The sequence below is a fragment of the Oncorhynchus mykiss genome, chromosome 2 (genome assembly GCF_057628025.1).
Source record: "Oncorhynchus mykiss isolate SJ-2025 chromosome 2, ASM5762802v1, whole genome shotgun sequence".
NCBI lineage: Eukaryota > Metazoa > Chordata > Actinopteri > Salmoniformes > Salmonidae > Oncorhynchus > Oncorhynchus mykiss.
The window spans coordinates 21362465-21382636 of NC_143023.1; the positions used below are offsets into that span (position 1 = coordinate 21362465).

Sequence of the window (20172 nt, forward strand, 5' to 3'; positions counted from 1 at the left end):
TGGTTCCAACCAGTGTCTTTGTAAGAACGGTTGATATCCGCGTGTGGTTCTCACAGTGAAGCATGGTGGTGGTGTGATGGTGCTTTGCGGATGACAATGATTTAAAATTCAAGGCACAGTTAACCAGCATGGCTACCACAGCATTCTGCAGCTATACGCCATCACATCTGATTTGCGCTTAGTGGGACTACCATTTGTTTTTCCTCCAGGCTGTGTAAGGGCTATTTCACCAAGAAGAAAAGTGATGAGTGCTGCATCAGGTGACCTAGCCTCCACAATCACCTGACCTCAACCCAATTTAAATTATTTGGGATGGGATTGACCGCAGAGTGAAGGAAAAGCAGCCAACAAGTGATCAGCATGTGGGAACTCCTTCAAGACTACCTCATTAAGCTGGTTGAGAGAATGCCAAGAGTGTACAAAGCAGTCAAGGCAAAGGGTGGCTACTTTGAAGAATCTAAAATATATTTAGCTTTGTTTAACACTTTTCTGGTTACTACATGATTCTGTGTTACTTCATAGTTGTCTTCACTATTATTCTACAATGTAGAAAAGGTGAGTAGGTGTCCAACCTTGACTGGTACTGTATATTATGCTATCTTAAAATGTTTTCCCAATTTATCATTAACACCAAATCTGACCTAGCAAATTTAATGCATACATATAGCTAGTTTCACGACAGGCCTACGCCAAATAGGTTATGCATACTTCCCACAATGTTAGCTGACCACTGATACAATGTAACTTGTCAAAAATACATGCACAACATTCAGTGATGAACCAATACACATGAAAACTTAAGACAGAGGGATGGAGAATCAGGCCTTTATTTGATTCCTTCAGGTGCTGGCATTGACACAATTGGCTGTAGAATAAACTTTGCTTAGCCATCCTCCTACCACTTTACAGCTCAGCAGGTGACCTCTGCCAACACAAGACAACTACAACAGGAGCATTACTCAAACCAAATGAGTTGGATAGAAATAAATTCAAATCAACAAGTCTACCATAGTCTTCTTATAGTTGGCCCTGGAGTACCCCTGGCAAATACTGCTTCACTTACCCAATTTATAGCCTCCTCCCAAAGCTATTGCTCATCGCTGTGGGCGGCTGGTGTGCTGAGATTAACCAATTAATAACGTTTAACACCGACACTTGACAATGCTCAAGTCATAAGTCCCATTTCAGTGCTCAAGTGCCTCAATTGAGGATAATTGACAATGGAATAAGTTAAATCAACTCCAGCATTTACAGGGATACTCCAGAGCCAGATGTGGGGAAACAGTGCTCAGTATTGTAGGCTGTTTAAATAAGGGCTTACAGTACATGCATTACAATGGTCCCTGTTCTGTTCTGCTGGTGCTACACTCAATGCAGAGGCCAGCCCTCTGCTACATCTCTAATGTTGAAGATTGTAGGATCTGTTAGGGTTGTCGCTATAAGACAAGATTGTATTTGGCAATATTATCCTTTTAAAAGTAGAACACTGTACTTTGGCCAATGAGAGTACTGCCACAATCTTCCCTCAACACAACCATTGCTCTGTCAGACTACCTAATGTGTACGAAAGAGGAAAAAAATACATTGCATAACAATTGAGAAAATTACTGAAATGCTGCGATTCCTCAACGACAATTGCCAGTATTGTAACAAATCACTTCTTGTGTTAAAGATTAGGGTCCCCCCCACCCTGTGTGACCATTCCTGCTTCCTGGCAAGCTACGGATAGATCTAGTCAGGTTTTCATCCCTAAATCCTAATATTAACCAATAGGAGAGGGGTTTGCAAAATTTACCTTAGATCATTTTCAACTACTCCACATTAAAAACAGAGGGGAGTTCTGGGAAGCTGAGAAAACAAGCACTGACTTGGTGAGAACATTACCAGAGAAGCTCTTTTTGGAACCAAACTTTCAAGCTACTTTCTGGAGCTCTGGTTCACACAGACAGATCCTTTCAGATGTACAGTATAAACACTGAGCGGAGGTTAGATTAAGGCACGCGAGTGAGTTAAGAGGAAGAATGTGAGAGGAACAGAAGAGTCATAGAGCGATAGAATAAGATGACTGGCTTCAGCATGTGTAATCATTTTTGTGTGTGTGTGTTGGGGGGGGGGGGGGGGGGGGGGTCGGTGCATCTAAATAAAATGTTTACCCTGTTGATACAGGCTCTTATCCATGTCAGGTTCTACTGCCATCATCTCCTTGTCTAAGGGATCTGTTGCCCACAGAGTTACGGGTCTATCTGGTGCTATAGCCTACTAAGGAGGCTGTAAAATACGAAACAAATAAACAATAAGTCAACTAATCAACACTCATCATTGGACTCATCCATGTGCGTCTGACAAAAACTATTCATGGAGGTGCCTTTCATGTACGACTGTAAAGTCACATTAACACTTAAAAACAAAGAAACTTTTAAAATGTAGTTCTATTTGTATTTCCACCATATAGCACCGTGATAGCTTTCTCCAAACAGCCGTTAAAGCAGAGGGGGTCCTTTTGGTTTTGAGTAAATCCATACTCCCCTATCAACATGTTCAGCTTTGGTTTGGTTTCCTCGACAGCCATCTGCTCAGAAATAAGTCTATAGGAAGTGAACCTGACAAGAGAGGAGGGCCTTTTCAACAGGAAATGATGAAATGTGACTGTATAAGAAGCCACCAGTGATACACTGACCATACAGAAAAACGGCAGACTTAGAAAATTATTGACAAGTTGGGTACATATCATGTTGGTTAAAAAACAGATGTAATCTGTGCCAAAACAAACTGACCACTGCTGTAAACATTATCCCAAAAAATAAAAATAAAAAAAACTGGAAGATGCATCCTGTAGAATTGTTTATATTAGGTCAAACTAATCTGAATGTCTGTGCGCAGCAGGGGATGGTGTGATGAATGCCAGACGCCTCTTGTTCTCCTGGAAAAGAGACATGGCTCCAGTTAGGAACTAATGTAATCAAATTGCAAAAGCAGAAGTAAAGCCAATTCAACAATCCTATCCACCGAGAATCTTTTATCAAGAGCTAGGCTGAACATGAGTAAACCATTTTTCAGTTCAGGCCCCAATGCCCAGATTTATTTTGTTTTATGACCACTGACCAGCAAGGAGTCAAAGGACTCAGATGAAATAAACCAAAGGTGAAAACTACCCAGTCCTTTCTATGAGTAGTGGGAGACTTATCTCTGCATAAGTGGACAAACCTTACCGTTTATGCTGCACTTAACTCGCCGTCCTTGCCTCTGATCTCGTCTTCTGCGTCTGGGTCGGCAGAGTGGAACTCCGCCACGTACAGGCCCTTGTCGATGCTGCCGGGGATGGGCTTAATGTCGGTCACCAGCTGGTCCTCGATGGACTTCAGGTTGAAGCGGTCCTCAGAGGTGATCAGGTTGATGGCCAGACCCAGGTGACCAAACCTCCCTGGAAAAGGTGTTAAAATAAGCAACAGGCTTATATTTGATGCTTTATTTACCCAGGAGATGAGCAGATGGTAGCTGGAGGACATGTGGCCCAAGGTCTGATTTGACAGCGTAATGAAAACAGTGTATGGTCTCACCTGATCTGCCGATGCGATGCAAGTACGTCTCAGCATTCTTGGGGAAGTCAAAGTTGATCACTACGTTCACTGCTTGGATGTCAATTCCCCTGGTGAACAGATCTAAGCAGAGATGCAAGAGAATAATTTAACAGTCTATCGGTTATCTTTTTTTTTTTTTATCGACCAAGCAATCATTCAACTCAAGGATAAAATAGGTTACCTGTGCAGACCAAGTTCCTGCAGAGTCCGTTTCTGAAGTCATGGAACACACGGTTTCTGTACTCCTGTTTCAAAGGCAAAACCAGTGCAAGGGTTTGCAAAACATGGCTACACACGGTCTAATGAGAAGGTATTCCATGCGGTCTACATCTAAAGTGCAAGTGGCTGGGCCGGCTGAGCTGACCTGCATCATCTTGGCGTGGATGTAGAAGCAGGAGTAGCCCAGCTGGGTTATCTTCTTGGCCAGCAGCTCAACCCGCTGGGTGGAGTTACAGAAGATGATGGACTGGTTGATCTGGAGCTGTTGGAGAACAAAAGACGCATTGATGAGACAATGTACTCATTATGAATGGATGACTGAAACATGGCTTCCTGCTCTACCATTAGCCAACATCTCTACGACTGAAACAAGTTGAGCTTTTCTGACTGCGTATGTAAAGGACCAGTTATAGAACAAGTTTCCAACCCACCTCAAGAGTTAGGCTATCTAGCAAAACATGAGGCGAAATCTCTGGGAGCTAAGGCTCCTTCAAGGTTACTCATCAAGCAGGTACAGTGCATTGGTAAAGTATTCAGACCCCCTTTAATTTTTCCATATTTTGTTACATTACAGCCTTATTCTAAAATGGATTAGCCCCCCACCCCTCAATCTACACCAATACCCCATGATGACAAAGCAAAAACAGTTTTTTTTAGAAAATAATAAAAAAATGTTTGAATCACAACTATTTAGTACTTTAAGCACCTTTGGCACCAATTACAGCCACAAGTAGGACACTACAAGCTTGGCACAATTGTATTTGGGTAAGTTTCTTCCATTCTTTTCTGCAGATCCACTCAAAAGTTCTGTCAGGTTGGATGAAGACTGCCGCTAGACAGCTATTTTTTGGTCTCTCCAGAGATGTTCGATCGGGTCAAATCCGAGCTCTGGCTGGGCAACTCAAGGACATGAGACTTGTCCCAAAGCCACTCCCGCGTTGCCTGGCTGTGTTCTCAGGGTCATTGTCCTCTTGGAATGTTAACTTGCTCCAGAGCACTCAGGACCGCAGACTGGGGTGAAAGTTTTCAATTAGGATCTGTTCATCTTTCCCTCGATCCTGATTAGTCTCCCAGTCCCTGCTGCTGAAAAACATCCCCACAGCATGGTACTGCCACCACCATGCTTAGCTGTAAGAATGGTGGCAGGTTTACTCCAGATGTGACACTTGGCATTCAGGACAAATAGTTCAATCTTGGTTTCATCAGACAAGAGAATCTTGTTTCTCATGGTCTGAGATTCCTTTAGGAGCATTTTGTCAAACTCCAAGTGAGCTGTCATGTGCCTTTCACGGAGGAGTGGCTTCCACCTGGCTACTACCATAAAGGCCAGATTTCTGGAGTGCTGCAGAGATTGTCCTTCTGAAAGGTTCTCCTATCTCCACAGAGGAACTCTGGAGCTCTGTCAGATGGACCATTGGGTTCCTGGTCACCTCCCTGACCAAGGGCCTTCACCCCCAATTGCTCAGTTTGGCCAGCTCTAAATCAAATTTTATTGGTCACATACACATGGTTAGCAGATGTTAATGCGAGTGTAGCGAAATGCTTGTGCTTCTAGTTCAGACCAATCAGTAATATCTAACAAGTAATCTAACAATTTCACAACAACTACCTTATACAAACACAAGTGTAAATGAAAGAATAAGAATATGTACATTTAAATATAGATGAGCGATGGCCATGACGCATAGGCAAGATGCAGTAGATGGTTTAGAGTACAGTATATACATACCCTACATTACTTATGTATGTAAACAAAGTGGCATTGTTTAAAGTGACTAGTGATAGATTCATTATATTCCATTTTTAATTATTAAAGTGGCTAGAGATTTGAGTCAGTATGTTGGCAGCAGCCACTCAATGTTAGTGATGGCTGTTTAACTTCTTATGGCTGGGGGGGCAGTATTGAGTAGCTTGGATGAATAAAATGCCCAGAGTAAACTGCCTGCTACTCAGGCCCAGAAGCTAAGATATGCATATTAAGAGTAGAAATGGGTAGAAAACACTGAAGTTTCTAAAACTGTTTGAATGATGTCTGAGTATAACAGAACTCATGGCACAAAGAAACATGAGAAAAAATCCAACCAGGAAGTGGGAAATCTGAGGTTTGTAGGTCAAGTCTTTGCCTATCCAATTTAGTGTAAAATGTGGTTCGATTGCACTTCCTATGGCTTCCACTTGATGTCAGTCTTTAGAACCTTGTTTCAGGCTTCTACTGTGAAGGGGGAGTGAATAAGAGCTGTTTGATTAGAGGTCTGGCAGAATGCCATGAGCTAAGTCATGCGCGCGGCCGTGAGAGTGAGCTGCGTTCCTTTTCATTTCTAAAGACAAAGGAATTGTCCAGTTGGAATATTATTGAGATTTTAAAAACGTACTAAAGATTGATTCTATACATCGTTTGACATGTTTCTATGAACTGTAATGGAACTTTGACTTTGTCTGGATTAAGTGCCTGCGCCTTGTGAATTTGGATTTGTGAACTAAACGCTAACAAAAAGGAGGTATTTGGACAAATTATGGACTTTATCAAACAAAAAAAAAAACATGTGGAACTGGGCTTCCTGGGAGTGTATTCCAATGAAGATCAAAGGTAAGTGAATATTTAATGCCATTTCTGACTTCTGTTGACTCCACAACATGGTAGGTGTCTGTATGGCTTGTTTTGGTGCCTGAGCGCTGTACTCAGATTATTGCATGGCGTGCTTTTTCCGTAACGCTTTTATGAAATCTGACACAGCTGTTGCATTGAGAAGTATATCTTTAATTCCATGCATAACACTTGTATTTTCATCAACATACAGTGCCCTGCGAAAGTATTCGGCCCCCTTGAACTTTGCGACCTTTTGCCACATTTCAGGCTTCAAACATAAAGATATAAAACTGTATTTTTTTGTGAAGAATCAACAACAAGTGGGACACAATCATGAAGTGGAACAACATTTACTGGATATTTCAAACTTTTTTAACAAATCAAAAACTGAAAAATTGGGCGTGCAAAATTATTCAGCCCCCTTAAGTTAATACTTTGTAGCGCCACCTTTTGCTGCGATTACAGCTGTAAGTCGCTTGGGGTATGTCTATCAGTTTTGCACATCGAGAGACTGAATTTTTTTCTCATTCCTCCTTGCAAAACAGCTTGAGCTCAGTGAGGTTGGATGGAGAGCATTTGTGAACAGCAGTTTTCAGTTCTTTCCACAGATTCGAGATTGGATTCATATGTTGAGTATTTCTGTAAATTGATGTGGCTCTGCAAAATTACCAGATGTTTTGGAAGCATAACATTAGTGAACATGCCATGTAAACAGATTTTTGGATAGAAATATGAACATACATGTATTGTGTAACATGAAGTCCTATGAGTGTCATCTGATGAAGAGCAAAGGTTAGTGATTCATTTTCTGCTTTTTGTGACTCCTCTTTGGCTGGAAAAGTGGCTGTTTTTCTGTGACTAGGTGCTGACCTAACAATCGCATGGTATGCTTTTGTCGTAAAGCCTTTTGAAATTGGACACTGTGGTCGGATTAAGTTTAAAAAAATGGTGTACAATAGTTGTATGTTTGAGGAATTTTAATTATGAGATGTTTGAATTTGGCGCCCTGCACTTTCACTGGCTGTTGTCAAATCAATCCCGTTAACAGGATTTCAGCCATAAGAAGTTAACAGTGATGGCCTTGAGATAGAGACTGAAAAACAGCTTCTCGGTCCAAGCTTTGATGCACCTGCACTGACCTCGCTTTCTGGATGATAGCAGGGTGAACAGGCAGTGGCTCAGGTGGTGGTTGTCCTTGATGATCTTTTGGCCTTCCTGTGACATCTGGTGGTGTAGGTGTCCTGGAGGGCAGGTAGTTTGCTCCCTCTGCTGTTTCCTGAAGTCCAAGATCATCTCCTTTTTTTTAGTTGACATTGAGGTTATTTTCCTGACACCACACTCCGAGGGCCTTCACCCCCTCCCTGTAGGCCATCTTGTCATTGTAGGTAATCAAGCCTACCACTGTAGTGTCATTTGCAAACTTGATGATTGAGTTGGAGCCGTGCATGGCCACGCAGTCATGGGTGAACAGGGAGTACAGGAGAGGGCTCAGAACACTCTTGTGGCACCCCAGTGTTGCGGATCAGTGGGGTGGAGATGTTTCCCATCCTCACCACCTGGGGGCAGCCCATCAGAAAGTCCAGGACCCAGTTGCACAGGACGGGGTCGAGACACAGGGTCTATGGTGTTAAATGCTGAGCTGTAATCGGTGAACAACATTCTTTACATAGTTATTCCTCTTGTCCAGACGGGTTAGGGCAGTGTGATTGCATCATCTGTGGACATTTTGGGCCAGTAAGCAAATTGGAGTGGGTCTAGGGTGTCAGGTGATATGATCCTTGACTAGTCTCTCAAAGCACTTCATGATGACATAAGTGAGTGCTATGGGGCGATGTTCATTTAACTTTCTTGGGAACAGGAACAATGGTAGCTCTCTTGAAGCATGTGGGAACAGCAGACTGGGATAGGGATTGATTGAATATGTCCATAAACACACCAGCCAGCTGGTATGCACATGCTCTGAGGACGCAAAGGAATTGAAGACTCTAGGAGGAGTCTTCCATTTAAGAATGATGGAGGCCACTGTTCTTGGGGACCTTCAATGCTGTAGACATTTTTTGGTACCCTTCCCCAGATCTGTGTCTTGACACAATCCTGGCTCGGAACTCTGATAATTCCTTCGACTTCATGGCTTGGTTTTTGATCTGTCATGCACTGTCAACTGTGGAAGCTTATCTAGATAGGTGTGCCTTTCCAATTTATGTTCAATCAATTGAATTTACAACAGGTGGCCTCCAAGTTGTAGAATCATCAAGGATGATCAATGGAAACATGATGCACCTGAGCTCAATTTCAAGTCTCTGAACATTTATGTAAATAAGGTATTTATTTTAATACACTTGCGAAAGTGTATAAAAACCTATTTTCACTTTTCCATTATGGGGTATTGTGTGTAGATTGATGATGGGGAAAAAATAATTCAAAACATTTTAGAATAAGGCTGTAATGTAACAAAATGGGGAGAAAGTCAAGGGGTCTGAATACTTATCGAATGCACTGTACATAGCTCAATAAACTACGTCCACAGCTTTAGATAGACTCACCCTGGAGAAGAGGGTGTTGAGGCAGTGGACTTTCTGCCTCTCAGTGACGTAGGCATAGTACTGGGTGATGCCCTTCAGTGTCAGCTCATCCATCAGGTTGATCTCATAGGGCTTTGAAAGGTGCTTCGCCTGGAGAGGGGGACAGGGGGAAAACAGATCACAATTGAGTGTAAAGACAATTCAGTTGTCAACTTTTAATTCAGACTCCTTTCTCTCATTGAACCTCCACCTCGGTCTATCCAACCACCCCCTTGGTCGCCCCCCGTTCGCTCACTCTCTAGCCCCCCAGTCATCAAGGCAAGTCCTCTCACCATGAACTTCTGCACACTGATGGGGAAGGTGGCAGAGTAGAGTAGGATCTGACGCCCCTTAGCCAGAAAGCTGATGATGTCTTCGATGAGAACCACAAAGTCCTGAGACAGCAGCTTGTCTGCCTGGAGAGAGAGAGTCAGGACACAAGGACATTTGTTAACCTCACCTGGCCAAAAGCCAGTGAAAATGCAGAGCACCAAATTCAAATAAATTACTATAAAAATCTAACTTTCATGAAATCACACATGTAAGATACCAAATTAAAGCTACACGTGTTGTGTATCCAGCCAACATGTCAGATTTCAAACAGGCTTTTGGGTAAAAGCAAACAATGCTATTATCTGAAGGGAGCACCTCCATAAACAAAGAGAGAAAACATATTTCAACCCTGCAGGCGTGACACAAAACGCAGAACTATGTAAATCATGCCTTTGATGAGCTTCTTTTGTTGGCACTCCAATATGTCCCATAAACAGCACAAACTGTCCTTTTGTTTGATTAATTCTGTCCATATATATCCAAAATGTCAATTTATTTGGTGCTTTTGATCCAGAAAAACACTGGTTCCAACTTGCTCAATGTGACTACACAATCTCAAAAGTTACCTGTAAACTTTGCCAAAACATTTCAAACTACTTTTGTAATACAACTTTAGGTATTTTTTAAAAGTAAATAATCAATAAAATTGAAGACGGGATGATCTGTGGTCAATACAGGAAGAAAACAAACTGAGGCTACCTTTCTGGTCACGCGCCTCTAACAGTACACTTGAAGTGACCCTCGTTTTGAACAGGGCTACTTCATTACACAAAGGAAAAACCTCAACCAATTTCTAAAGACTGACATCCAGTGGAAGCGGTAGGAACTGCAAGAACATCCCTTAAATCTGGATTCCCAATGAAAACCCATTGGAGTGACCTCAACAACAAAACAAAACTCGGAATGTTTTTTCCTCTGGGTATCGCCTGCTACATAAGTTCTGTTATACTCACAGACATGATTCAAGAGTTTTAGAAACTTCAGTGTTTTCTATCCAAATTTCCTAATAATCTTTGTTTTTATTATTTATTTTTTTTTTACCCCTTTTTCTCCCCAATTTTGTGGTATCCAATTGTTGTAGTAGCTACTATCCCGTACGGGCTCGGGAGAGACGAAGGCTGAATGTCATGCGTCCTCCGATACACAACCCAACCAGCCATACTGCTTCTTAACACAGTGCGCATCCAACCAGGAAGCCAGCCGCACCAATGTGTCGGAGGCTACACCGTGCACCTGGTAACCTTGGCTAGCGGGCACTGCGCCCGGCCCGCCACAGGAGTCGCTGGTGCGCGACGAGGAGATCCCTACCGACCAATCCCTCCCTAACCCGGACGACGCTAGGCCAATTGTGCGTCGCCCCACGGACCTCCCGGTCGCGGCCGGTTACGACAGAGCCTGGGCGCGAATCCAGGGACTCTGATGGCACAGCTGGAGCTGCAGTACAGCATCCTTAACCACTGCGCCACCCAGGAGGCTAATATGCATATCTTATGGGGATGAGTAGCAGGCAGTTGAATTTCATCCAGACGTGAAAATACTGCCCCCAGTCAACAAGAAGTTAATGACCCAATCGAGTGAATCCTCAGCCCATGAACTATTTCAAACAGAGCAGGTGGCAAAGTGGGGCTATGTTCACTTGGCTTATTAAAACAATATTATTCCATTAGCAAAACTAAATGAGCAACTACGGATTCTTCCACACAAAAAAATATACTTTCCAGATTTCGTAACATATGCCGCTTCAAAAAAACAACCAGTAAAGCTCACCTCATCCATCACCATCATCTGGACTTTATCCACTTTGGCCACGCCCTTCTTTATCAGGTCCAGGATCCTGCCTGGTGTGGCTATCACCACATGCACTGAGAGACAGGGGACGAGGAAGAGAAAATCGTGAACTGGGGATGTTCATCTTTCCCCTTTAAGACGGGTTGTTACGCATCTTGACAAATTGTCACCGATACAGGTACAATACATTTTAGTTTGAAACGATTCAGTGCGATTAGAGGAACGTATCGATGCGATCCACTAACATCCGTTGCATAAACACATTCATTTTCAATTTCTAAATTTAAATCTGCTGCAGATGGAGCTCATTAGCTTTTTAAGTTTAACTAGGCAAGTCAGTTAAGAACAAATTCTTATTTACAATGACGGCCTACCGGGGAACAGTGGGTTAACTGCATTGTTCAGGGGCAAAACAGATTTTCACCATGTCAGGCTACCTGCCACCCCTGGGTATCTTGGAGCTGGATCTGTGTGTAAATGATGCATGTAGGCATCTGATCTGAGCCATAAGGAAAATCACCATCACCCACTAATGAATGTGATTTTTGCTGATTAAGTGTTAGAGCTAGTAATGTATAAATACTTAACAAAAATCTACTGTGACATAGCACAACTTTGGATTTCACCCGTCTCACAATCGGACCGTTTAGACCCCTGAAACGTAACTCTAGACCTCAAAGCCAGATCCACAGCATTTTTCTGTTGTTCATTCTAAATCAGGGACTGATTTAGACCTGCACCACTAGGCGTGTGCAATTAATGATCAGGTAGAACAGAAAACCAGCAGGCTCCGGACCTCGTAGGGTAAGAGTTGGTTTTAACCGTTTGGAAGTTGACGGACTCAGTGAGCTCGTTTTCTTCTCTAACTTCGACCATGTAGTACAGATAGAAAAAGTGATTGCCGTCTTCGTTATGAAATTATAAACTTTTACCTTATATAGCTAAAAATGACAAATACAGATTGTTTTAAGCAAAACTACTGCTGATAGTGATCAAGATCAAAATAAAATTGAATGTATGCCCTGATCAGTATGTAGCCTACCCACCTTTTCAAAAGTGCATTTGATTTTTATGTATTTTTTTAACTAGAAAAATGTCATTGGTTGTCACTCAACTAAAAAAGGCTAATATTGTGCAAGCCATTTTACCAACATTTAAATGGTGAATGTGAGTCGCAAATATACCAGATCAGGAATAGGAATACCCATCGTTGGTCAGCGTGCCAAGCTGCACACAGGACACAGAGTGACCAGTCTACTGATATTGACTGGGGTTGTTGAGCAGGCAAAATTACTTTTAGATCAATGACTGTCTACATAATTACATGCTTAGTTCAACACTAAGGAGAGGACGCAGTTGCCATAAAAGATTAGGTATTTTCAGAGCGTAGAAAGCAATTTGGGCAATAACAAAAAAGTGAATCGGCAATTCGTAACGTTTGAATCGATTTTCTGACGATGCATGTTACTTTTGGATCGGTTTGGGCTCCTGATGATCAATGCACTCATACCTTAAACATTTGAATCAGGGAGCTATTGTTACAGCGGACAAAATAACTCATACACTATATACAAAAGAATGTGGACCCCTCTTCAAATTAGTAGATTCGACCACACCCGTTGTTGACAGGTATATAAAAACAGCTATGCAATCTCCATAGATTGCACCGTCATAGGATGCCACCTTTCCAACAAGTCAGTTCCCCAAATTTCTGCCTCGCTAAAGCTGCCCAGGTCAACTGTATGTGCTGTTATTGTGAAGTGGAAACATTTAGGAGCAATAATGGCTCAGCAACAAAGTGGTAGTGCTGAGGTGCATAAAAATAGTCTGTCCTCGTTCGCAACACTCATTATGGCGTTCCAAAACTGCCTTGAAGCAACTTCAGCACAAGAGCTGTTTGTCGGGGAGCTTCATGAAATGGGTTTCCATGGCCGAGCAACCGCACACAAGCCCAAGATTGTTTGGCATTGCGCATGATGTCGGCTGGAGTGGTGTAAAACTCGCCACCATTGGATTCTGGAGCACTAGAAACGCGTTCTCTGGAGTAATGAATCAAGCTTCACCGTCTGGCAGGCCAAAGGACAAATCTGGGTTTGGCAGATGCCAGTAGTATGCCAACTGCCCCAAGGGAGGACTAACTCCATATTAATGCCCATGATTTTGGAATGAGATGTTCGACGAGCAGGTGTCCACATACACTACATGACCAAAAGTATCTTAAACATTTAAACCGGGTACTGATCATTACAGCCCTAGTAAGTACAGTACATAAATGCACAATGAGGATCTGCACAATGTGCTGTTGCGTAACACAGGCAAGTCTCTTGATCGACAGCCAAACTGGATTTAAAGTAACAAAGTTCAGTGTCAGTCACGCAAGCAAACAATATCCATAATGCATGTAGAGCTATAATCAGCTGCAATTCTTCACACATTGGATATGCCACTCTATAACCCTTTCGACTGCCCTTCCCCTGTGACTGAGTGGTAGTTACCAGTCTCGTCCAGGCGCATGATGTCGTCCCTCAGGTTGGTGCCTCCCGTGGTGGCCATGACCTTGACCCCACCCATGTGCTTGCTCACCTGGATGCTGATCTGGCTCACCTGCAGGGCCAACTCTCGTGTAGGAACCATCACCATGGCTGCAGAGATGAGGGAGAAATGAAGGATTATGCAGAGAACAGGGTTTGGGGAATGAGGGACAAGAGAAAAACAATCTCCACAAATCAATTGGAAAAAATAACCTATAACTGGAGACCATTAAAAAGCTCAATTTCACTGACAGGTGATGAGCTCAGGCACTGGCTTAACTGAATGTAATTTATCCAACACACTAAACTCAAGTGGCCTTGACATATTATGAATCTGTGGCATGCTATTCCCTTGTGGTCCAGCTCTATTAGAGCACACTGTGTGGGCGTTAAGTTTGTGACACTGGGTCTGTCCATATGTCAAGAGATTCCGTGTCCCACCAGGTGTACTGGACCGTTGTAATGGCCTCTCCATACACTGAATGTGTGCTTACTTGTGCATCAATCTAGTGAATTGTTCAGGCAACTACATAGGGGTGTTCACCAGTGATTACGCCACAATAGGCCAAATTAATCATAAAACATTAAGTGCAGATTTCACAGACGGACTTCGTACCAAAATTGATTTAAACAAGCAAATGAGATTACATGGATTGATGTTGAAACGGTATTGAGTAGCAGCTGGTGCAGTTCTCACCCTGTATGTGGTCCTTCTTCAGGTCTATCCTCTCCAGGAGAGGAATGAGGTAGGCTCCGCTTTTCCCGGTGCCGTTCTTAGCCCGGGCAAGGATGTCCCTTCCTGACAGAGCAATGGGGATGCTCTCCTCCTGGGGAGACAGACAGACAGGGTGGTGAGAGACAGTTCCACAAACATGAGCAAACACCAACACACATTCAACAAAATTCCAAAATAGTCATGGACAGAGCAGCAGAGGGAAGTCACCTGTACAGGAGATGGTTTCTCCCAGCCCATCTCAAAGATCCCCATCAGTAGCTCCCGCTTCAGGCAGTAGTCTTCGAACTCATTCCCCTTGGTCGATGTCACATCCTGGGGAAAGAGTAGACGTCAAGGTTGAAGCTGGGGCCATTATTGATTGATGGACTTGCTTTATTAAACTGTGAATGTACCACTAGGACTTACTGATGTTCTAAATCTGCAGTCCTTCTGTGGAAGCTGCAGGCACTTCTTCCAGTCATCGCCAAAACGGATGCCCCCACTGCCCTGGGGAATGTTGCCTCCCTTCTGGTGGGCATCTGGTTGTGGGGTAGTTGCCAGGGATCCTGGTGTTAGTCCAACTGGCTTGAGTGGTCCTCTAAACTGCCCGTTGGGCTTGTTCAGTCCCATTATGGATGTTGGGTTCTCCGTTCTTGCTGTAGACATGGCTTAGAGAGGTTTTCCTTCACAGTCTGTCAATTCCTTAGTCACTCACAGTGTAAAGCTTTTTCCCCTATCCAATGTTTCCTTAGATCTCGTTTATCCACTCGCGGAACTATTGTCCTTGTGTTATTTAGTTCACAAAAAAAATAAAATCTTGTTTTCAGGATTTCTAATTTAAAGATTTTATGTATACTTATACGTACAGCCCTCTTGAAAAGAAGAGTCTGGCGTATGAAAATTGTATATTTACAAGACGACGCTCCCCAAAAAGGGAGAAATTAGCATTTATATGAATAAACAGATCATATATCCGCTCAAAAAACAAACCTTTGTGAAAGTGTTTCAGAATTCAAACATTAAAGTAAATTATCCTGAAGCAGTCTTATTCCTGGTGAAAATAGCTTTTTCTGAAGTCTCTTTTCGGTGTACAACAACCTGTAAAGTTTTTAATATTGTTTCTATGTTCAAAGACCCTTTCGCCGTTTTTCCTGGACTGGAGTGGTCTTAAGTTTCTTTGTTAGTCTCAAGTGCTTTTAGTCTTTTACATTCAAACAGACCTGTACTGTCTTCTGATTCACATGGACTATTCCTATGTTTCTCTGAGTCTCTCAACTTGGTGTTTTTTGGTGTGTTATGAAGCAAAAAAATTGTGCGCTTGTCAACCACAAAAAATGGACTTACACAAAACACTGAGGGAAATAGTTCCAACCTTTTGTGCTGTTCACTTTGACAGTAACAATGTGTGTTCTGCTGTTGTGCTCTTCTTTTGCTGTGGTAGATGTGGAGCTGACACACTCAGTCACATTTGCATTCAACTCCTGGTTACCTGCACGAAAGCAACAATACATAAGGACAAAAGCATCACAAATGAAAACTTGTGCCTGTGCAACTATTGACTGTAGCTAATACTAAAAGGAAGTTGAGATTGGTTTCAATAATTTAAACATGCAAATTAATCTCAACTTCTAAACAAAACAACCACTAACTAGGACTACACTTGAAATTATGTTTATTTCCAGAACGTGAGCTAATCGAGTCTAACGTTAAACTTGAGCATTTTAGTTTTAACGTGTAACTAGCGAATTGGACATATTAGCAAGGTGTTTAGCTAGCTAGTTAGGTTACGTGGTAAAAATGGTCGATATAAGAGTAGTTAGCTAACGTTAGTTACCAAGTGCAGCGATCTGGGGCTAAAGCAAAGCAGAAAAACTGTTTTAAAAAGATCCAAACATAAGTTACGGGTACACGTTAGCTACGCACAAGTTGGCAGTGCTAAAACACTACGATACCTAGCTAGGACTGAGTTCAACAAAATAGTTCAGTTAGCGCTGAGTTGGTGATCAGTGTACTCATGAAAAAATTCACAAATTGATAGCCGTATGAGCAGCCAACAGAGACCACAATTGGTTTACCAGCAAACGTTAGATAGCTAACTAATGAACGGTAGGCAAACTTTACATGGAAAATTATCTAGATAGTGGCATTGAATGCCCGGTAAAGTAGATTAGCTAAGCTAACGTAGTGTGTTAGTCAACTAACGTTAACTAGCTAGCTGTGACAACGTGTTAATCGAAGTTTTTGGGCTGAGATATTTTGACTGACAACTAGGAGGCTAGCAGTACGTTCACAACACATGTTCGAGCTGAGGCTAACGATTTAGATAAACAGTCGACGGATTTTAGAAAGTAAAATATGAAATAACTAGCTAGCACGTTTGCTTAGCAAACATTGCTGGTTAGCTAGCTATGGTAACTAACGTTAAGCGTAGGCTGACTGGTCGACTCTCCTTCAAACATGCTAGCATAGGCAACCGAGTAGCGCCCATTAACTATCAGCTACTTCAAACAAATACAACACGTTACCTTAATGTTCATCGAACGTCTTCTCTCGTTAACTTAATTAAAGCAAATTTTCCAATTATTATGAAACTGTTTGTGTTTCGTGAAACCCACCGACTTGTCTCTCTATTGTCTCTTCTTAAAAAAACGACAATTCAACATGGCCGCGCGCTCGCCTTTAGCTGGTTGTCTCTTTCGCTTTCCTACTGGTTCGTCACTCGTTACCACAGCCACAAAGTCATAAGCCCCACCCATTTATACAATTTATCTTCTTAAAATGTGATTTTAACCTGATAGCTGTATGCCTAACTTTAAAGGCAAATTCATTTTTTATGCATTTTTACAATATAACCCATTTGACTTTGTGACTGTAGTAACTAATGGAACCCTTCGTCTGGCTGCGCAGGTACATGAACTACCCAATCAGCGTGTCCTGTTTCGAACTCAAATTGTTTAGAGATATCTAGGTTTTTGGGACGTACTTAACGTAAAAAGTTTGCTTGCTTCCCGGGCGAAAAAGTTCGGTAGAGTTCGTGCACCTACCTATGTCGAGATTTTGTTCATTTTGGACTTCGGTGAGAGTTTTTTTTCGGTTGTTCGGGCAAACGACATTTTTTCTGGAGGCAAGCCGAAGTTCGGAGCCGATGTCTACGCCCCTTCGTCGGTGATTGGTCAACAGTAGGGATTATTAAGTAAAGTCTTTGTTGTTATTCAACCAGAGACGACTCGTTTTTATGCATTTTTTTTCATTGAGAATTACTGCACAAAAAAAAACATAGTTAGATGTGCGACTAAGATTTCTTCGGTAAAAACGTCAACATTAATGACATTTCTTGGGATATCTTCGATTAGTTCTGACTATTTTGAGGAAGTGTAACTGGCTACCGCGTCGCAAAATGGACAAACAGTACTATGCTAGCACACTCGGTTCGGCTATTCGCCAACAGAACTGAAGCACCATTCAACTCATAAAGTTAGGTAATACAAACACATATCACACTCAATGCAAGTAAAACGTAATTTAAAAAAACAAACTTCACAAGTATAGGGTCATAACAAGGTGAACGAGTCCAAGCATCTTCTGACAGGTGGCTGTTTTCTTCAGGCCTGCTGCAGCCTTTGTGTTCTCAGGAAACCAGTGGTATTCTCAGAACCTCAGATACCCAGGTGGGCCCCAGACAGGAGGAGTATGTATGAACGTAGGTGGTTTCCTGCCTTCTGATCATGTCTGAAGGGCACAACACTCAAAACAGGTGTTAATACACACACAGCGGTCTCCTAGAACAGGAGACCATACAGTTTATCATAACCCAATTTATTAACCATTTAAAAGGTATGAGGCCTTGGTTTAACCCTCTTCAGTGAGTAACTTCATAAAAGAGGGGAATAGTTGTCTTCCTCAGTTTTTTAAATTTTTGTTTAACCAGGTAGGCCAGTTGAGAACAAGTTCTCATTTACAACTGCGACCTGGCCAAGATAAAGCAAAGCAGTGCGACAAAAACAACAGAGTTACACATGGGATTAACAATCCAGTCAAAAACACAATAGAATCATCTGTATACAGTGTGTGCGAATGAAGGAGGTAAGGCAATAAATTGGCCAATAATGACGAAGTAATTACCATTTAGTAATTTACACTGGAGTGATATTCAGTTGAAGTCGGAAGTTTACATACACTTAGGTTGGAGTCATTAAAACTATTTTTTTCAACCACTCCACAAATGTATTGTTAACTTCTTATGGCTGGGGGGCAGTATTGAGTAGCTTGGATGAATAAGGTGCCCAAAGTAAACGGCCTGCTCCTCAGTCTCAGTTGCTAATTAATGCATATTATTATTAGTATTGGATAGAAAACACTGAAGTTTCTAAAACTGTTTGAATGATATCTGTGAGTATAACAGAACTCATATGGCAGGCAAAAACCTGAGGAGAAATCAAAACAGGAAGTGAGAAATCTGAGGTTGGTATGTATTCAACACAGTTCCCATTGAAATCCCCTTGAGATATTAATGAAGTTGCACTTCCTAGGGCTTCCACTAGATGTCAACCGTCTATAGAAATTTGAATGAGGCTTCTACTGTGTTGTGGGACTGAATGACAGCAGAATGAATCAGGTGTCTGGCAGTCAACCATTTTCTGGTCACGCAAATTTCTCATGAATACTTGCATTCCTTTGCTCGTCAAGATACAGAGGAATTCTCCGGTTGGAACTTTATTGAAGATTTATGTTAAAAACATCCTAATGATTGATTCTGTACTTAGTTTGAAATGTTTCTTCGACCTGTAATATAACTTTTTTAAGTTTTTATCCGACGTAACGCTGACCAGAACGAGCGTTTGGATATGTATACCGAATGCGCTAACAAAAGTAGGTATTTGGAAATGAATAACGGACATTATCAAACAAAACAAACATTTATTGTGGACCTGGGATTCCTGGGAGTGCATTCCGATGAAGATTATCAAAGGTAAGGGAATATTTAGCATGTAATTTCTTGTTTATGTTGACTCCAACATGGCGGCTAATTTGACTATTTTTCTGAGCGCCGTCTCAGATTATTGCATGGTTTGCTTTTTCCGTAAAGTTTTTTTGAAATCTGACACAGCGGTTGCATTAAGGAGAGGAATATCTATAATTCCATGTGTATAACTTGTATTATCATCTACATTTATGATGAGTATTTCTGTTGAATGATGTGGCTATGCAAAATCACTGGATGTTTTTGGAACTAGTGAATGTAACGTGCCAATGTAAACTCAGATGTTGATATAAATATGAACTTTATCAAACAAAGCATACATGTATTGTGTAACATGAAGTCATTTGAGTGTCATCTGATGAAGATCATCAAATGTTAGTGATTAATTTTGTCTCTATTTGTGCTTTTTGTGACTGCTATCTTTTGCTGGAAAAAATGGCTGTGTTTTTCTTTGACTTGGTGGTGACCTAACATAATCGTTTGTGGTGCTTTTGCTGTAAAGCATATTTGAAATTGGACACTGTGGTGGGATTAAAAACAAGATGACATTTCAAATGGTATAAAATACATGTATGTTTGAGGAATTTTAATTATGAGATTTCTGTTGTTTTGAATTTGGCGCCCTGCACTTTCACTGGCTGTTGTCACGTTAACAGGATTTCAGCCCCGTCAACATACTACAGTTTTGGCAAGTCGGTTAGGACATCTACTTTGTGCATGATACAAGTAATTTTTCCAACAATTGTTTACAGACAGATTATTTCACTTATAATTCACTGTATCAAAATTCCAGTGGGTCAGAAGTTTACATACATTAAGTTGACTGTGCCTTGAAACAGCTTGGAAAATTCCAGAAAATGATGTCATGGCTTTAGAAGC

The 20172-nt window shown here is 41.8% G+C and overlaps 1 protein-coding gene and 1 long non-coding RNA gene across 5 annotated transcripts in view; one reads left to right on the forward strand and one right to left on the reverse strand.

The window, feature by feature from the left end:
• Positions 1-809: 809 nt before the first annotated feature.
• Positions 810-17729, reverse strand: LOC110537882 (putative ATP-dependent RNA helicase ddx6). Of its 3 annotated transcripts, none has more exons than XM_021624345.3 (13): positions 17357-17729; positions 14739-15801; positions 14541-14645; positions 14295-14424; positions 13562-13708; positions 11046-11140; positions 9239-9361; positions 8928-9056; positions 3943-4059; positions 3760-3823; positions 3558-3659; positions 3210-3421; positions 810-2920 (listed from the first exon to the last, which is right to left on the reverse strand). In XM_021624345.3, the coding sequence occupies exons 2-12, from the start codon at positions 14976-14978 to the stop codon at positions 3213-3215; spliced, it is 1461 nt and encodes a 486-aa protein (XP_021480020.1). In that variant the 5' UTR covers positions 14979-15801; positions 17357-17729; the 3' UTR covers positions 810-2920; positions 3210-3212. The 3 variants fall into 3 exon arrangements, with proteins under 3 accessions (XP_021480020.1, XP_021480011.1, XP_021480026.1); XM_021624336.3 differs by having other exon boundaries at positions 16838-17470; XM_021624351.3 differs by having other exon boundaries at positions 16928-17463.
• The window catches only part of LOC118938435 (uncharacterized), a 44115-nt gene continuing 41161 nt past the window's right edge, over positions 17219-20172 (forward strand). The window contains exon 1 of one of the 2 annotated variants that reach the window (XR_005035708.2): positions 17219-17791. This is a non-coding gene — a long non-coding RNA (uncharacterized LOC118938435). Of the gene's footprint in view, positions 19282-20172 lie in introns of both variants that reach the window. The other variant, XR_016485102.1, reaches the window with a different exon arrangement.

Excerpts from the sequence above, each read along its gene's own strand:
- LOC110537882 (XM_021624345.3), bottom strand. The coding sequence starts at position 14,978 with ATGTCTACAGCAAGAACGGAGAACCCAACATCCATAATGGGACTGAAC. Across the intron at positions 9,057-9,238 it reads TCAGTGTGCAGAAGTTCATG|GCGAAGCACCTTTCAAAGCC; the intron begins GTGAGAGGACTT and ends CCCCCTCTCCAG. Across the intron at positions 3,422-3,557 it reads GCATCGCATCGGCAGATCAG|GGAGGTTTGGTCACCTGGGT; the intron begins GTGAGACCATAC and ends CACCTTTTCCAG.